This window comes from Prionailurus viverrinus, chromosome B3 (assembly GCF_022837055.1).
Source record: "Prionailurus viverrinus isolate Anna chromosome B3, UM_Priviv_1.0, whole genome shotgun sequence".
Classification (NCBI taxonomy): domain Eukaryota; kingdom Metazoa; phylum Chordata; class Mammalia; order Carnivora; family Felidae; genus Prionailurus; species Prionailurus viverrinus.
In genome coordinates, this window is record NC_062566.1 from 41,028,671 (window position 1) to 41,045,593 (window position 16,923).

At 36.1% G+C, this 16,923-nt stretch overlaps 1 protein-coding gene across 11 annotated transcripts in view; it reads right to left on the bottom strand.

Moving 5' to 3' along the window:
• Nucleotides 1-3,776: 3,776 nt before the first annotated feature.
• The window catches only part of RNF111 (ring finger protein 111), a 130,444-nt gene continuing 117,297 nt past the window's right edge, over nt 3,777-16,923 (bottom strand). For 8 of the 11 annotated variants that reach the window (XM_047864066.1, XM_047864064.1, XM_047864058.1 and 5 more), the window contains 7 exons: nt 15,860-16,208; nt 14,066-14,218; nt 12,918-13,044; nt 9,591-9,683; nt 8,682-8,777; nt 7,209-7,336; nt 3,777-5,413 (listed from right to left, as the gene is read on the bottom strand). In XM_047864066.1, coding sequence (XP_047720022.1) covers nt 5,296-5,413; nt 7,209-7,336; nt 8,682-8,777; nt 9,591-9,683; nt 12,918-13,044; nt 14,066-14,218; nt 15,860-16,208 — 1,064 coding nt within the window. In that variant the 3' untranslated portion in view covers nt 3,777-5,295. The remainder of the gene's footprint in view (nt 5,414-7,208; nt 7,337-8,681; nt 8,778-9,590; nt 9,684-12,917; nt 13,045-14,065; nt 14,219-15,859; nt 16,209-16,923) is intronic. The other 3 variants (XM_047864062.1, XM_047864061.1, XM_047864063.1) reach the window with 3 other exon arrangements.

Here is a 16,923-nt window from a genome sequence, read left to right on the forward strand (position 1 = left end):
CTTTAATGGGCACCAGGTTGCTGCATAACATGATTTGGTGAGGAGAAAATTTAGGGGAGAATGAGAAATTCTAGTTGTTAATTTCTACATACAATTTTCCTTTTGATCAGAGAGGGCAAGTGGTTTGATATCATTTGCCAATTCTGATCCACTGGCATCTGGCTGCCTAAAATACAGCACTGGATGGTACTGATAGGCAACTGTGCCCTGTTGTGACTGCAAGGCAAGGGAATAAGGCAAATGTGCCAGGAATCCTCTATCCTTTGAGTAGAATAAAAATTCCAATCAATCAAAGTTCTAAAGACGCTTGTTCTTTCTTATCTAGTAATTAGCTTCTTGGACTCTGTAAGAGGAAGATTAGAGACAACACTGATCTACGGTTCAGCACCATGCTATGCTACCATTTGTTATCAAGGTCAAGGGTAGTTGTTTTGGGTGGTAAAGGTGGAATGCAGTGAGCACTGGGAGAACTTATATTCTTAATGTAAGTATACTACATTCAAAGCTCTTTGCCCTTGTTACCTCATTTAATTCTAATTAACAACCTAGTCTGTCTTATAGATGAGAAACATGAGGTTCAGAAAGCTTAAGTTGTTCAAAGCTGCACAATTCAAAGCCCTTGTCCGTCTGACATGAAAACCTATATTCTTTTCACAACTCCAAAAATCATTTATGTGGCCTGTGAATTTGTACAGAATACATAGGACAAAGAGAAGATTGTGCCCAGTAAGCCTAACCACAAAATTGGCTAACATTTTTTTTCTTAGTTAACAAATAGTTGTTTTGGACATATGGTTGGCCCTTGGACAATATGGAGGTTAGACGCACTGACCACAAAGACGAAAATCTGTGTGTAATTTTTTACCCCCCCAAAACTTAACTACTAATAACCTACCGTTAAAATGAAGCCTTATTGATAACATAGTAGTAACACATATTTTATATGTCATATGTATTATATACTACATTACAATAAAGCAAGAGAAAAGAAAATGTTAAGAATATCATAGGAGTGCCTGGGTGACTCAGTCGGTTGAGTGTCTGACTTCGGCTCAGGTCATGAACTCATGGTTGGTGAGTTCAAGCCCCACGTCAGGCTCTGTACTGACTGCTCACAACCTGGAGCCTACTTCGGATTCTGTGTCTCCCTCTCTCTCTGCCTCTCCCCCACTCACACTATGTCTCTCTCTCAAATATAAAGATTAAAAAAAATTAAAAGAATATCATAAAGATTGGGGTGCCTGGGTGGCTCAGGTGGTTAAGTGTCCAACTCTGGTTTTGGCTCAGGTCATGATCTCATGGTTCGTGAGATCAAGCCCTGCGTATGGGCTCTTTGCCAACAGCATCCCAACCTGCTTGGGATTCTCTCTTTCTCTGCCTCTCTCACACTGATGAGCACACTTTCTTTCTCAAAATAAATACACTTAAAAAAAATATATCATAAGGATAATAAAAAAATAACACAAGGAAAATACATTTTATTGTACTGTACTTACTGAAAATACCCATGTATAAGTAAATGGGCTTGTGCAGTTCAAACCCGTGTTGTTCAAGGGTCAACTGTAATTTTTTTAACATTTATTCATTTTTGAAAGATAGAGACACAACATGAGTAGGGGAGAGACAAAGAGAGAGAAAGAGGGAGACACAGAAACTGAAGCAGGCTCTAGGCTCCTAACTGTCAGCAAAGAGCCCGACGCGGGGCTCGAACCCACTGACCACGAGATCATGACCTGAGCTAAAGTAGGATGCTTAACCGACTGATCCACCCAGGTGCCCCTGTAACTCTTAATTCAAGAAAATTATTTAGAATGATTGAATCTATAACTGAGAGAAGACAGTTCAACCTCGATACATCCAATATTGTGACACATGGAGTCTTTTTTTTTTTCTTAAGATTTTTAAAAGTAACCTCTACACCTAATGTGGGGCTGAGACTCACAACCCCAAGATCAAGGGTCACATGCTCTAACAACTGAACCAACCAGGTGCCCCAGGAAGTCTTGAGTAAGTAAAAAACTCACTGTGTGGGGTGCCTGGGTGGCTCAGTAAGTTGGGCATCTGACTTGGGCTCAGGTCACGGTCTTGAGGTTCGTGAGTTTGAGCCCCATGTCAGGCTCTGTGCAGACAGCTCAGAGCCCGGAGCCTACTTCGGATTCTGTGTGTGTGTGTGTGTGTGTCTCTCTCTCTCTGCCCCCTCCCCTGCTCATTCTCATTCTCTCTCTCTCAAAAATGAACTAAAAAATAAAAAAAAATAAGTAAATAGTTATGCACGCTTTCATATGTTCACTCACAACTCTGGTTCCAATGACATTATTTTTATATAAGATTATGTTACTCAGCCACAATTTCTTCTATTTTCCATGTAGATTTTTGGAACTTAGCCTCCACAGTGGGAGAATGCTAAAGGTCTATTAAAATGGAGTAACTGAGGGGTGCCTGGGTGGCTCAGTCAATTAAGCGTCTTTTGGCTCAGGTCATGATCTCGAGGTTCATGAGTTCAAACCCCACGCTGGGCTCTGTGCTGAGAGCTCAGAGCCTGGAGCCTGCCTCTGATTCTGTGTCTCCCTCTCTCTCTCTGCCCCCTCCCCCGCTCATTCTCATTCTCTCTCTCTCTCTCTCTCAAAAATAAATAAACATTAAAAAAAAATTCACTGTGTTTCCAGAGGAGTTGGAAGGTAAATTAGAAATCAGGATGTATTTTCTAAGGAATTAAGCTATTCTCATTTGTGAAAAACTAATAGTGAAATGTTCAGTCTGTATTTTAATTTTAGTATTAACAAATGTTAGTTTTCTGTATGTCAAACTGTTATGGTTCAAATGATGAAGTGTTTTTAGCAGCTAAAATAAAGTCACCAGAGTAAGAAAAATGTTTCAAATATCAGTTTATCACTTGCATATTAACAACAATAAAAATAAGAATTTTCTGACAAAAGAATTTTAGTTCTAAAGTATTTGGACAGCTATCACTGAAATTTTCATTTTGACATAAGATGCAGCAGGATACGGAAGACACCAAAACAAAGCACAAAAGTTGTATTAAAAATTATATTCTTCCTTATTTGGCTCATTACTAATCACATTTTCTGTAACTAATTGCAGTAGCTTACTAAGCTCCTGCATTAACAATCCAGGTTTATGCCACAAATACCTGTATTAAATAAACTTTAGGGTAATAATGCTCTATCCACATTAAAAAAAAAATCAGTAGCAATTATAAAACAGGTCAACAGGTAGTCGTGCATCTAAATCTGGTGTAATATTAAAAAATAGAGAAATCTATCTGTTCTTCTTGTGTTTTAGGGAACATCAAGAGGACTCAATTGTACAGAATTCTCCCCATCGATACTTCTTCCACCCTTGGCAATGACCCTGGGTTTTCTAGTGCCAAGTCCTACACCCATCGCAGGCTACTCAAAGATAGGCTACATGCTCTCTTCCCCAGTAAGGTGGCAGGCAGAGGCCAATGTCACTCTTTCTCTGTCTCCTTCCTCTGCCCTTCTACAACTACAGCCTATCATCAAGTATTCTTTTTAAAACAATGTTATTTTCTATCCAAATTTCTAAACCATAGTCCATCCTCCATCTCTACATAAAACTATGTCAAGGCATGTTTTAAACTGACAATTACTACAGTGTAACATTACTAATACAAAAAAGGCAAATAGCCATAACTGAATACAAAAATTATGCAAATGTCGACTTGAGTGAAATCACTATTTTGAACTCCAAGATGTTTAATATAAACGTTTATAAAACTAATTATGAAACACAAAGACAATAGAAATATAAGTTATTTATTAATCAATCCACTTACAAAGCAGGTGGCTTAATGCAAGCTTATTGACATCTTCACATATGATCCATGGGAACATGTCTTCCACATACAGACAGTGACGTTACTGACTGATGCATTTGCAATCTGGGGCATATTAAGCATATTTAGACAAATAAAATTAGGCTATCCTGTATATGAAAGTATCTTGATAATATGCATCCTGAAGTGGATTAAAACTTTCTCCAAAGGAGAAATGTTAGTACGTTAACTTAACTTTATATTCTATATTATGCAGTAAATCTTAACTATAGAAATTAAAATTTTTAAATCAGTGATCGACTCTTGGTAATGTATGAAGTGGGCGTCTAAAACCAGAGCAACAGTAGGTTTGTGCCTCACAGTATCTGCAGATTTACTGTTTTCAAGTTTAAAGAGAAATAAAACAAGAGACATGTAGATTCAGCTGACTTTATTTATCTTTAAACTAATAAAATCCCTTAAAAGTGATCCTGGGACCTTTAGAAGTTCTATGAATGCATAGATACCTGCCAATGACTGCAATTCTAACTCCTGACTGTGTTTATTACAAAATCAATGTTAAGCAGATATCGTTACTGTAACGTGCTTAGCAGAAGACTGAACAAAATTCTACATGTCTTCTTCAATTTCCCTAAAATTTTGTTAAATCTGCAAGTATGTACAATCCAGCTAATTGAAATTAATATTTAGTGTTCATCAGAGCTGTTTCACAGCAGCAAAAACTGAATCAGGGAAATAAAGTTCTAAATGATGTAGGAAAAAGATAAATACAATCAGAACAGCAGTCTATATGTATGATATCAATATTCAACTCTATCTGCGTTGTGCTGAAAGGAAAAGGATACACCAAGAACATGTCTATTGATCACTCTGGTGATGTGAATACCACCTGCATCTGATTGAATATGGTTTGTATTCTGTTCCCAGTATTAAGGATGGTATTTAACTCAGAACTCCATATTGTAAATATACAGCAGCCATTTTGTCCTAATTAAGGAATGTCTTAATACACAATATTATCATTTTCTAGAGGATCTTTATACATTAAACTAAAGCACATGATTGATTAAATTAAAGGTTAGTAATGGATAAAAAAAATTCATAATTCTCAAGACCTGGTACTATGTAAAAAACAAAAAGACCACAAAATTCTACTTACTAAAGCAGCTAATCTTGCCTGCAAGTTTAGGGTCACAAGCCCATAATATGTGCAAAGAAATGCAATACAAGGAACCATGCAAAAATACAGTAAAATGATACAGGAAAATGTCAAACCTAGAAAAAAAAAGCTTTTATAAATACATCAAACTCAACTGTATACATAAACTGTAGGTCTAGCATTAGTTGTACCATATAGCAGAGCCGCACTCTAAGTTCAAGGCTTCCAAATCTGCGCAGGTAAGTCACGCCATCTTTGGTTGACTGCAGTACCAGGAGGATGGGAATGAGAGGGAGGGCAAGAGTTCTGAGACATGGTGTCAACTTTCACTTGGCAGCTGGGCCTCAATGTCCACTCTGCATATGGGGCACTTCTTATTGGTGATCAACCACTGGTCAACACACACTTGGTGGAAAAGGTGCATACAGGGAAGGCGCCTATTATAGGCAAACAAAACAAAAAGCAAAAATTGCAAAAGTGAATTTCCTGACAACTACACGTAGCATTTATTTTCAAATAAATGATAACATGTAATAATATATGAGTGTTTTGTAGTTAGCAGGCATCTTCCCCTTTTGTAAAACAAACAAACAAACAAACAAACACACACTTACACAGCCTCTCTAACAAGTTACACCTATATTAACACTTTGGACAATATAATGTATAAATGACCACAATAATTAACTGTCACAACTATGAAATCAAATTATATGTAATCTTTACAATTTTAAGAACAACAATTACACTGGCAATTATTCTGATTTGGTTTCTATACATGAACTGCCAACACAGAGGTTGGGAGTATGTTCCCTGTTACATAATACTGCAAATATATTTTTAATATCAAATCACTGCATTTATACAACACTTTAAAAATGTATTGCATTTAATTCCCTCTCAAAAATGTTAGAACTCATGTTGTAAATATAGCATGTCATACTAATTAAGGAACGTCTTAATATGTAAATATCATTTTCTACCTAGATGATCTTTATACCTTAAACTTGAGTACCTCAGTGAATAAAGGCTAATAATATTGCTTTCATGGGATAATTGTTATATCCACTTAATACTACGCTACTCCTTTAGAGGTAGGTTAATCTGTTTTGTAATATATTTGCATTATCAAACCATGTTGTATACTTTGAAATTAATACATTATATGTCAATCATATCTCAATAAAAAAATTAGTGGAAAAAATAGAAATAGGTTAAGAAGTTAAGTGTACTACGCTAAGTTATCAATTAGAAACTGAGCAATAAAGCTTCCAGGCAATAAAGGATAATATTAAATCTAAGTGAACAGTGAGATAAAAGTTACTGACTTAAAAGTGTCCATGTATACTTCCATCCACTGTTAAAAGAGTTGTCATACATTTTCAGACTTCCTAATATTTTATAAAATTAGTAGCTAAAAAGAAGCGTTCCAATTACTGCTTGAACAGGATTGTCAGTGCTGTGAAAACAACTGCCTTCCATATTTATAAACCTTCATTGGAAATCCAGTGTTCTAAAATATCCTTACATGTGGTATGGTAGCCAATTGTTCATAATATTTTTTCTGTCTCTGCCAACTGAAGAAATATGATAAAGTTATCCTTATAAATTAGGGCAACAATATCATCATACAGCTCTGTTATATATGTTTCAGAATTTGTTTCATATAGCATTATGTTACGTTAGAAAAAAACACAATAGGAATAAAACAATTACTCAAGAGATTATAAAAAGAAAATGCCTAAAATTAACAGTGGGTTAGCACAGTAACATTTCTAAACTGTGCAGCTGCAAAAAGAGAATTGTCCTATAAGCTGAGGGAAAATTTTAGGGCAAACCTAATTTACAAAAGATGCTGTAAGACAAACTGCATGCAGCTAATCTGGACTGCCCTCTTTAAGATTTGGAGAATACATTAATTTAACTGCTTTAGCCTCCAAAGCCTCTAAATTCTTTCTGCAAGATTTACAGAAGACAATTTGACCACAAAATTTCCCTGGCCAAATCCTGGTGTGCTGTGTATTTCCCATTCCCATCCCTTTGTTGGTCATACAGAGACTCTCATCTTTCTATTCTTCCACTCACTAGAAGGGAATTCTACACTTCAGATACTGATAACAGGATATGCAAGCAGTAATATTTGTATTCTGTATTTGGTTTCTTGTCTACTTTCAAATCAAATCTCTCGTACAGTTCTGACAACAGACTTTTAGATAATTAATGTCTAGTTACCTCACATCTTCACCTTCCTCTAAAATAGACAAACAGATAGTACATTTTTCCTCTGTGTCTTCCTCAGTTCCTTCTTCCCCATCTTGTTTGCAGTGCAGTTTCCTCTGTGAGAACCAATCAGTTGTTACCTTATTAGTAGAGATGACATTATTGAACAACTGAGTAAAGTCTGTGTTTATTTGAAAAACAAAAACAAAATAAAACCACACATTCACACCCACAACTTATTTCCCAGGTACAGCTGTCACGAATTAATGGATGAATTAAGTGACTACCACCACCTGTTCTTTTAAGACCTTTAAATAGCATGAAAAGCAAAATCAAATGTAACAGAAATTCATTAGTTTGAATTCACCAGTTTCTATTATTTGTAATCCACAATTAGGAGGATATACAACATGAACTCTATTTTTGTCCCATCATGAATACAGTTAAATGAACTTTATCTTACTAATGAATGGTTCAAATAATATCCAAATAAATTATTGCTAATTATACTCATTAGCTTACATAGTTGAAAGGACTTAAATTTAATGGTAACACCTCACTAATACTCTTGGAAAACAGACAAAAACTACAAAGGCAGCAATTTTCATACTTTATTATTCTCTGTATATCACAGGACATTGTTGCTTGTTGAAAGAAACTTATTTAATATGTCTGCACTTTAACTTCTAGATAGACTACTACATAAGGAGTGGAGGGTAGAATATAAAAAATGTATATCAATTAAATGTGCACATAAGTGACAGGCTCAATAATGGTATTGCCATATGATGAAGTTTTGTATAAGCTCTTAAAAAAGAATATGAGTGACTTGTGAGGGCTGAAAGAGAAGGAAAAGAAAATGTGCAAAACTGTGTGCATACCATCCACTTTGTGTTATTTCTGAAGGAGAAAGGAAAAACACATACATATGCACGTTATTGCAAATGCATACAAATATCTGGAACATTACCTAAGAAATCCTTAACTATGATTTTTCTTCTGGGAAGGAAGACTGGAGACAGCAGGGTAAGAAACTTCAAGTGTATATTTTTAGGCTTTCAATTAAAAAAATTTTTTTTCTTTAATGTTTATTTTTGAAAGAGAGAGAGAAAGAGAGAGAGAGAGAGAGAGAGAGAGAGAGAGAGAGAGAGAGAGAGGAGAGGGAGAAAACAAGTGGGGGAGGGCAGAGAGAGAGAGGGAGATACAGAATCCAAAGCAGGCTCCGGGCTCTGAGCTGTCCACACAGAATGCAATGCAGGGCTCAAACTCCCAAACCGCCAGATCATGATCTGAGCCAAAGTCAGACACTTAACTGACTGAACCACCCAGGTGCCCCAGGCTTTCAATTTTTTAAAAAACTATGTATGTGTTGTTTTGGTAATAAATAATAGGGTTGCTAGATTCCACAATCTCCAAAAAGGTCCATAATATTAAATTGTATGCATTTCAATAATAATATAGACACTTCATAGAATAAATTCTTACCTTTTTGTATTTATGTGGATATGTACATCTTTCAATTGTCCCCTGGGATGCACCACGATTCACATTTCCTAATCTTTCTTCCAAATGAATCAGTTCCTGAAGGTAAAGGACAATTAGTATTAAAAACCAGGATGATTATTTCTTGAACAGCACTGTCAATATTGTAAAAGCAATGAAGTCCCATATTTATAAACCTGCGATATAAATACAGTGTTCAAAAAGCCATATATGGTAAGGCAAATTGTTGTTTGTAATTCTTTTCTCAGCCAATTGAAGTGGTATGGCAAAGTTATCTTTACGGATTAGGGTAACATATTACTACAAGGTACTGTATGAGTCAGTAAATATGAATGCCAGAAGAAGATGAAATCACTGTAGTAAAATAGGGAAACAAATGAAACAATAGTTTACTGACTCCAACTTCCAAAGTGACATGAAGAAACAAAACAAAATTTCAAATATATTCAAATAATTTGTTTTTCCTGAAAATTCAAACAAGATAGTTAGCTACAAACCAAATTACTTGGGTTATTTTCCTCCAATAATGTTTCTCTAAAAATGAGTTTAGTCAAAAGCAGTAAGTTTTCCCCCACCCCAAATTTAATGGTACAGCTCTTTATCTGACATTTATATTGATTTAATTAATAAATACCTATACTCTTTTATATTAGGTATTTTCATTTATTCATCTTTAACTTTTGGGTACTTTTTGATACCAAGATAAATACTGCTTATAAATCTTTCTGTGATAACCCCCAGAAGTAGTATCAACAATTCAGATCCCCAGCCACCATGGCAATCCTATTCAACTGTGAATACTAAGAATACATACATCATATATTCTCTCTCTACATTAAAGAGAGTACTAAAGATACCGTTGCAAATTATCTCATTAATTTTATTACACACCTCAAAATTGCCCCTGAAAGGACCTCTGAATGATGTTCCATCCAATCCTGATGAAATGTAACGAATATGAGGGTAGCCTGCCATGTCAGGAACCTATTTTAATAGAAGAGATAGGCTAAATCAAGTAAGAGTAGGCTCAAGTTTTAACACACTAAATAATTGAGACACAATTCTCTCCATTCGGCTAGTCACAAAATTGAACTTCAGTAAGTATATATAACTGCAAGTTTGCGCTCTGTAAAAGGATTAAGTTCCTCTTCAAATATAATCTCGTAAGGTAACACTTAAAATACAATAAAAAAAAACAAAAACAAAAACAGAACAAGAATAGCTGTTCCATGAGATAACAAATTGTTTTAATAAATTGTTTTATCTTGCACAAAGACTCCTAAATAGAAAATACCCAAAGTTAAGACTGCTGCTCTTAGTAGCCTAAAAGCATAAAGACTAAAACCTTCGTAAAATTTTGTCACTTTCAGAGAACTTTATTAAATCATAGTAAGAAATCAAAATGCACAAAATTTTCCAATGAAACTTATTTCCCTTACTCTAACTTCCTAACGGCAATAGGTACCCTACTCCTTTTTTTGTTTGGTTCTGTTAGTGAAAGTTACTTTATTTAATGTTTTATTTTATTTTTGAAAGAGAGAGAGAGAGTACAGAGAAAGGCAAAGGGAGAGAGGGGGACAAAGGATCCAAAGTGGGCTCTATGCTGACAGCAGCAAGCCCAATGTGGGGCTCGAACTTACAAACCATGAGACCATAACTTGAGCCAAAGTCAGACCTCAACCAACTGAGTCCACCCAGGTGCCCCTGTTAATGAAAGTTTTAATAGTGTTTTCTGATTCTTCTGTTAGGTGTACTCAATCCTCATTATTCATGGATCCCTTGTGAATTTGCCTACTTGATAAAATTTATTTGTAACTCCAAAATTAATACCCGTGCTCTCTCAATCATTTGTGGACATGCACAGCAGCAAAAAACTCGAGTTGTCCCGTTTCCATCTAGGGTAGAACAAGGCTCTGCCTTCTTCTTTCAGCTCTTATACTATAAACATGGGTCTTTTTTGCGGTCTATTTAGTGCCGTGCTTTCCACATTTTTGTGCTTTTTACTGGTGACTTTGCTGTTCAAAATGGCCACAAGCATAATGCTTAAATGCGGACTAGTGCAAGAAGGCTTAAATATGCCTTACGGACAAAACGAGCGTAGATAAGCTTCATTCAGGCATGAGTTTTGCTGGCCCATGAGCTCAATGTTAACAACTCAATAATATATAATATAATAATAATAATGGTATCAGGACACCTGGTACTTTGATGTCCAAAATGGACATCAAAACAAGATTATATACTGACTGGCTGTTGTTAGCAGATCAACACTGTGACCAGATGCTTGCAGTAACCTAAACTTGCATTTACCACAAGAAAAATGGCTCTATAGTTACTTCCTCAGTGTCTGCACAACTTTACAGAATGTAACTACCGTGCTTAACAAGAGTAGACTGGGGCGCCTGGGTGGCTCAATTGGGTAATCGTCCGACTTCGGCTCAGGTCATGATCTCGCACTTTGGGAGTTCGAGCCCCATGTCGGGCTCTGTGCTGATAGCTCAGAGCCTGGAGCTGGTTTCAGACTCTGTGTCTCCCTCTCTCTCTGCCCCTCCCCAGCTCGCACTCTGACTCTTGCTCTCTCAAAAATAAATAAACATTTAAAAAGTTAAAAAAAAAAAAAAAAAGAGTAGACTGTATTAGGAAAGGGAGATTCTAGGACAGAGCACTGTTCTTCCATCTTTATTATTTTTTTTTTTTTAAGATTACTCATTTATTTTGAGAGAGAAAGATAGAGAGTACGACGAGGGGGAGGAGCGGCAGAGAGAGAGACACAGAGAGAGAGAGAAAATCCCTAGCAGGTTCCGTGCTGTCAGTTCAGAGTCCGACATGGGGCTCAATCTCACCAACCGCGAGATTATGACCTGAGCCAAAATCAACAGCTGGACGTTCAAATGACTGAGCCACTAAGGGGCCCCAATTCTTTCATCTTTATAAAATCTCCAATATTATTTTTTAGTGAGCTTCCACTGAATCACAACATGCTTTTAGCAAGTTTATAGCTTTAAAAGACAATTCAGGGGCGCCTGGGTGGCTCAGTCGGTTAAGCGTCCGACTTCAGCTCAGGTCACGATCTCGCGGTCCCTGAGTTCGAGCCCTGCGTCGGGCTCTGGGCTGACGGCCCGGAGCCTGGAGGCAGCTTCCGATTCTGTGTCTCCCTCTCTCTGCCCCTCCCCCATTCATGCTTTGTCTCTGTCTCAAAAATAAATAAATGTTAAAAAAAATTTTTTTTAAAAAATAAAAAAAAAAAAGACAATTCATACATGGTAAAGAATTTATAATAAGCAATAACTCTTAACCGTCAAATAGATTATTTAAATATCTGCAACTTTCCTTATGATCAAAATCAATACTACCCACCTCTCAGCAGATAACCCAACCTCCTACACATCTCCAAGGAAAATAAAAAATCAGAAAGGAACTCCTGCCCCTCAAATTACTTAAACCTGCTCTTACCCTATACCCCTCCCTTAGTCTCCTTTGTTCCAGAGTCCCAGTTTCTTGGGGGGGCAGCTTTAGCTGCTATTGTTGAGTGACCCCCATGCCTAAGATCTTTAAATACCAACTTACTCAGAGTTCCTTGTGCTTATGCTGTTTGACAGCTCCTTATATGCTATAACCACTGTAAAGTACTACTCCCAACTCCAAAGTCTAAGTCATAGGTATGACAGAGCATCCTGGAAACCATTCCTGCAGTGTCTTTACCCTCACAAAACAAAACAGCTCCCTACTCTATACCACTTTTATAACCAGTAGGTATCATGAATAGCCAATTCAATCTATCTTTGCTGAACTTGCTCTGTAGAACTCAAATTGGTACTGACAAGATCTGAGTCTGTTCAAATCAGAGAATTAGGAAAGTCCTTCTGCAGATCAGAAAATAAAGAATGAATGCATCATAACAGAACCACTAGCAGTTATGACAAAATAAAGCATATGTCCTAGTGACAGTGGAAAGACTGTCATCTTGGTATAAAAGAAAAATCTTGGTCATTTTTTATATTAAGAAGAGTACATTTCACAATGCAAATACAAATACAGATTTCAATATATCTAGTTTTTTATGGCACAATTTCAGTCTAATAATTCTCAAATTCTATTAAAACACCGATATCAATTCAGAATATTTTTTAAAATTTCCAACAAAATATTTAACTTTTCTTAGAAAAGAATACTTTTAGAAGGAGAATAGGTGACAATTCTGATATTTTCCTCCTTTACCATTAAAGGAAGAGCTCCTAGTTGTAAGTGGTGAAGTCGAGGTGGCGCATGGTAATGGGCCAAGTGAGGGTGCAGCGCTCCAGGCGTGTAAGTGGCCGCAGTCACTCCAGCTTCAATCCCCAGCTCCCTGACGAAGGAGGAGAACACTTTAACGTTTAGCCATCCTTAGAGTGTCTTTATTATCAACAGAAACGGGGGAGCATGTTTGCATTTTTTAGAGTTATCTAAAGTTTCTTAACTGACACAGCTGAGAAAAAGATAATTTACCCCCAAAACTTAACTATTCAGCAATTAAAACTCAAAAATTCAGTTCTGTGACTATGAGAAGCAAAGCATTTGTACTCAGTTTCACATCCTACAAAGGAAGGAAATATTCAACGAATTACCCTTAAGGTTCCTTCCAATCTAAAAGTCTGATTCTACTTGAGGAACATTCAAAATATAGGGTTTAGTTTTCTGGTTTATATGAATGTTACAGATGCTCCCAGGACTTGTGTTTGTTGGACAGTGTCTCTGGGTTACTGTCAACAGGAAAATTAGAAGAACCAACATTTCTATACCTTTTAAAGCAAGGTCAAACAAAATTCTAGAAAGAGTAAAATTGGTAAATGCCAAATTTTCATTTATTGATTCTCATTTTATGTTTTGCCTCAAATGTCACTGTGGACCAAGATCTCAATGACTGCCTACAGACAATGGATTCAGAAAGAAAAATTAATGCAAATCTGCTTCCATTTCTCTAAAAAAGACCACACTCCTAGGAGGATGCAGGCTCCATTTCCCTTGTCAATAAGCAGGGGTTGGTGGTGGTAAAGGAGATCTGAGTACAGAGGTGGTGGTGAGGGGGATGGATAAGGAAGTTGTGAGAGTAAGATCCATTTAGGGAGTTAACTTTAATGGCAGATACTTCCGAAAAACAAGTAACAAAAAAGCTCTACTCTCATTTGACATGGTTCTCTGACCCAGAACTCAAGTTCCTCTTTCCACTCCAAGTTTCTATAACTTGCCCAGAGACAGTGTCTCACAGCTAAGCTGGAATTCAGCCTCTCCACATCACCATTCTGCATGACATTCCACTACAAAGCATCTGTTCTGATAGTTTTACCAAAGGCTCCTGAGCGTAACTTTGAAATAAACATGATACTGACCAGGCAGATCTCTCTGGAGCTTGTCGAGGATGTGAGGACATAGTCTGAGGCACATGAATATGATGCCCATGACCATAGTTTGGGTGCATCCTATGTGGATGGGGTGGGGGCCGTTCATGTGCCCGCCTGGAAACACAGAACACAAAAAGACCACTGGAAATAATTGAATAATTGGTTATTTCTTAATGTAGAAAAAAAAATCTAGTATTATTACAAACATCTATAAATCAGTCATAAATTTACTTCTATAACAATATATTATAAAAATATAAAATAATCTATTGATTAATAAATCAAGACACCCTAACCCCACAAATCTCAATGCTCATTTATTACAATGTCTCCAATTCAAATATGCTCCAAGGAAAAATTTTAACATTATCTTGTATGCTTTCCCTACAGCAGATATTTTACACAGAGTAACAGGAAATGAGTAGAAACAGAATTTTAAAAATTAAACACCCTACCAAATGCTGCAGGCACAAAATAAGGGATGAAAATGGAAACTTTTATTTTGCTTTGCTTTTATACTGTAATGACATTTATCCATTTTAATGACTAAAACTTACTTTAAGAGAAAAAACTTTTAACCTTGTGCACTGTTTTCAAACACATGCAAATACATGTTAACACATCTGGGAAACGGAGATTAACTCCATTCACATCTTTATTTTGTATCCCAGATTATTATATTCTCTTCGTCTAAAGTCAGCCACATTTATAAATGTAAATAGTCATAAAATTTTAAACAAAAGATTCCAAGTATTCATTTTTATAGTCTAATTCTTACTTTCTACCACTTTCTAACATATTTATAGGTTTTCATGTGTAAGCTTAATGATTTAAAACGTAATTTTTTCTAGATACTGGAAGATATGAATTTTAAATTGCCAACTTTTAATATAAAGAGTTACTATATTAGCATGCCAGTAATAGCCAGAGATTCTGGAAATAACCTTACATAACTAAAGAAAGAATTTATACATGTGGTAGATTAATTAGATCAAGAATTCTGCAAACAAACAAAAAAGGAAAGTGTCTTTGCAAACATATTCTGAAAAGGGCCAAATGGTAAATATTGCTGGCTGTTTAGGCTGTATGGCCTCTATTTCAACTACTCAATTTAGTCTTTGTGGTGTGAAAGAACACACAGACAATACATAAATGAACAAGCATAGCTGTTGACCTATAAAACTATTTACAAAAACAGGCAAGCAGAATTAGAGCAATACAGTTTGCTACCATGAATTAGAAAATCATATCCTCACTTTTTAAAAGAAAACAAAAAGTTCATTTATATATAGTCTTTTCATGATGTTTGGAGAGTACAATACTTTAATATTTAAATTTATAAATAAACAGGTAAAGAATACTATTTTTTCAATGTCAGTTGTTGAAAATTCTACTAGTACTCTTCTTCCCTCTGGAATAAATCAAATTAAGTCTTGACAACTTTATATGTTGTTCCTCAGGATCATCGATTTTAACATGAATCTTTACTATGTGATATTGAAGAAACCGACAAGAGACTGGTTTACAAAAATAAATGACCCTGGGTCATACCCTGAAAATGGTTTGATTTCTTTAAATAGCCTGATATTGACTTGTTTTGTCAAGCTACCTACAACTCAGGACAAGAAAAAGGAAGATTCTAGTTAGTAAAGAATAATTTCCTAGTGAGCTGAGGATTCAGCATAGTTACATCACTTCTAAAGATTTTTAGTTTTAAAAACTAACAGCAATAGAAGGAAGAGGAACACAGCGTGATCGTCTTTTAGAAAACAGAAAACATACGTTGGATGCTGCATCATCCTCCTCCTTTGAACTTCCATCCTCTGCATCACTTCATGAGGATGCAGTCTCTGTGCTGCAGGTGCCGCGGCTGGGATGTGGTGTGAGATTGGCTGGTGTGTGGGAGGAAGATGCTGAGGGATTGGTGCAGCTGTACTGGCTAAATGAGTCGGGGGTGGGGGTGCCACAGGGTGAGATGTTGCATGAGAAGATATCTGAGAATGGAAAGCATGTACAGGATGAGGAATAACATAATCCACTTGAGGTGGAGGCTGAGTCTGAGGAGGAGGGTTTCCATGAGAGTGGGGACAGGCAGAGGCTTGATGATGAAGTGGTCTTGTCAAGGAGGCATCTGTAAAAAAAATGTAGGCACCATGCAGTTGAGCATATATTGCTGTTACATATTCCTTTTGTAGTTTACAAACATATTAGTACACGTTTAATTTTTATGGATACTGTATCAATGCTTGAGTCTGCTCAATTCTGCTTTACAACCTGCTTTCTTCTTTGAATAATCTTAGGTATCTTCTCATGTCAATATATATAGCTTCTCATGTCAATACATCACAGCTTCACAGCATTCTATTATAGGGATACACCAACATTTATTAAAGAAATCGCCATTGATAAAAATGGGAAACCCAACACTAAACATCTGTGTGTATGACGCCTCTTGTACTCTTTCATACATATATGCACGAGTGCATGTGCACACGCACGTGCGCACACACACACACACACACACACACACACCTCACGGTTTTTGTAGCATAAATTCCTATAAATAGTTCTTAGTCTGAGAAAATCTTTTAAAACTCAGATATCAGTCAACAAAATACCCTTCCCAAAAGGTTACTATAATTAATATTTCAGTGAACAGCATACAAGAGTACCTGAAACCCTATACTACTAATTTTTTTAAATGACAATCAGAAAAATCTTATATTTATTAACCACTTATATTTCTTCCCAGAATATCTATTCATATTCTTAGGCTATCATTCACCTTTTTCTCAATGATTTACAAGTATTCTTTGTATACATGGAAAGTTTGTCATAATAAGGTA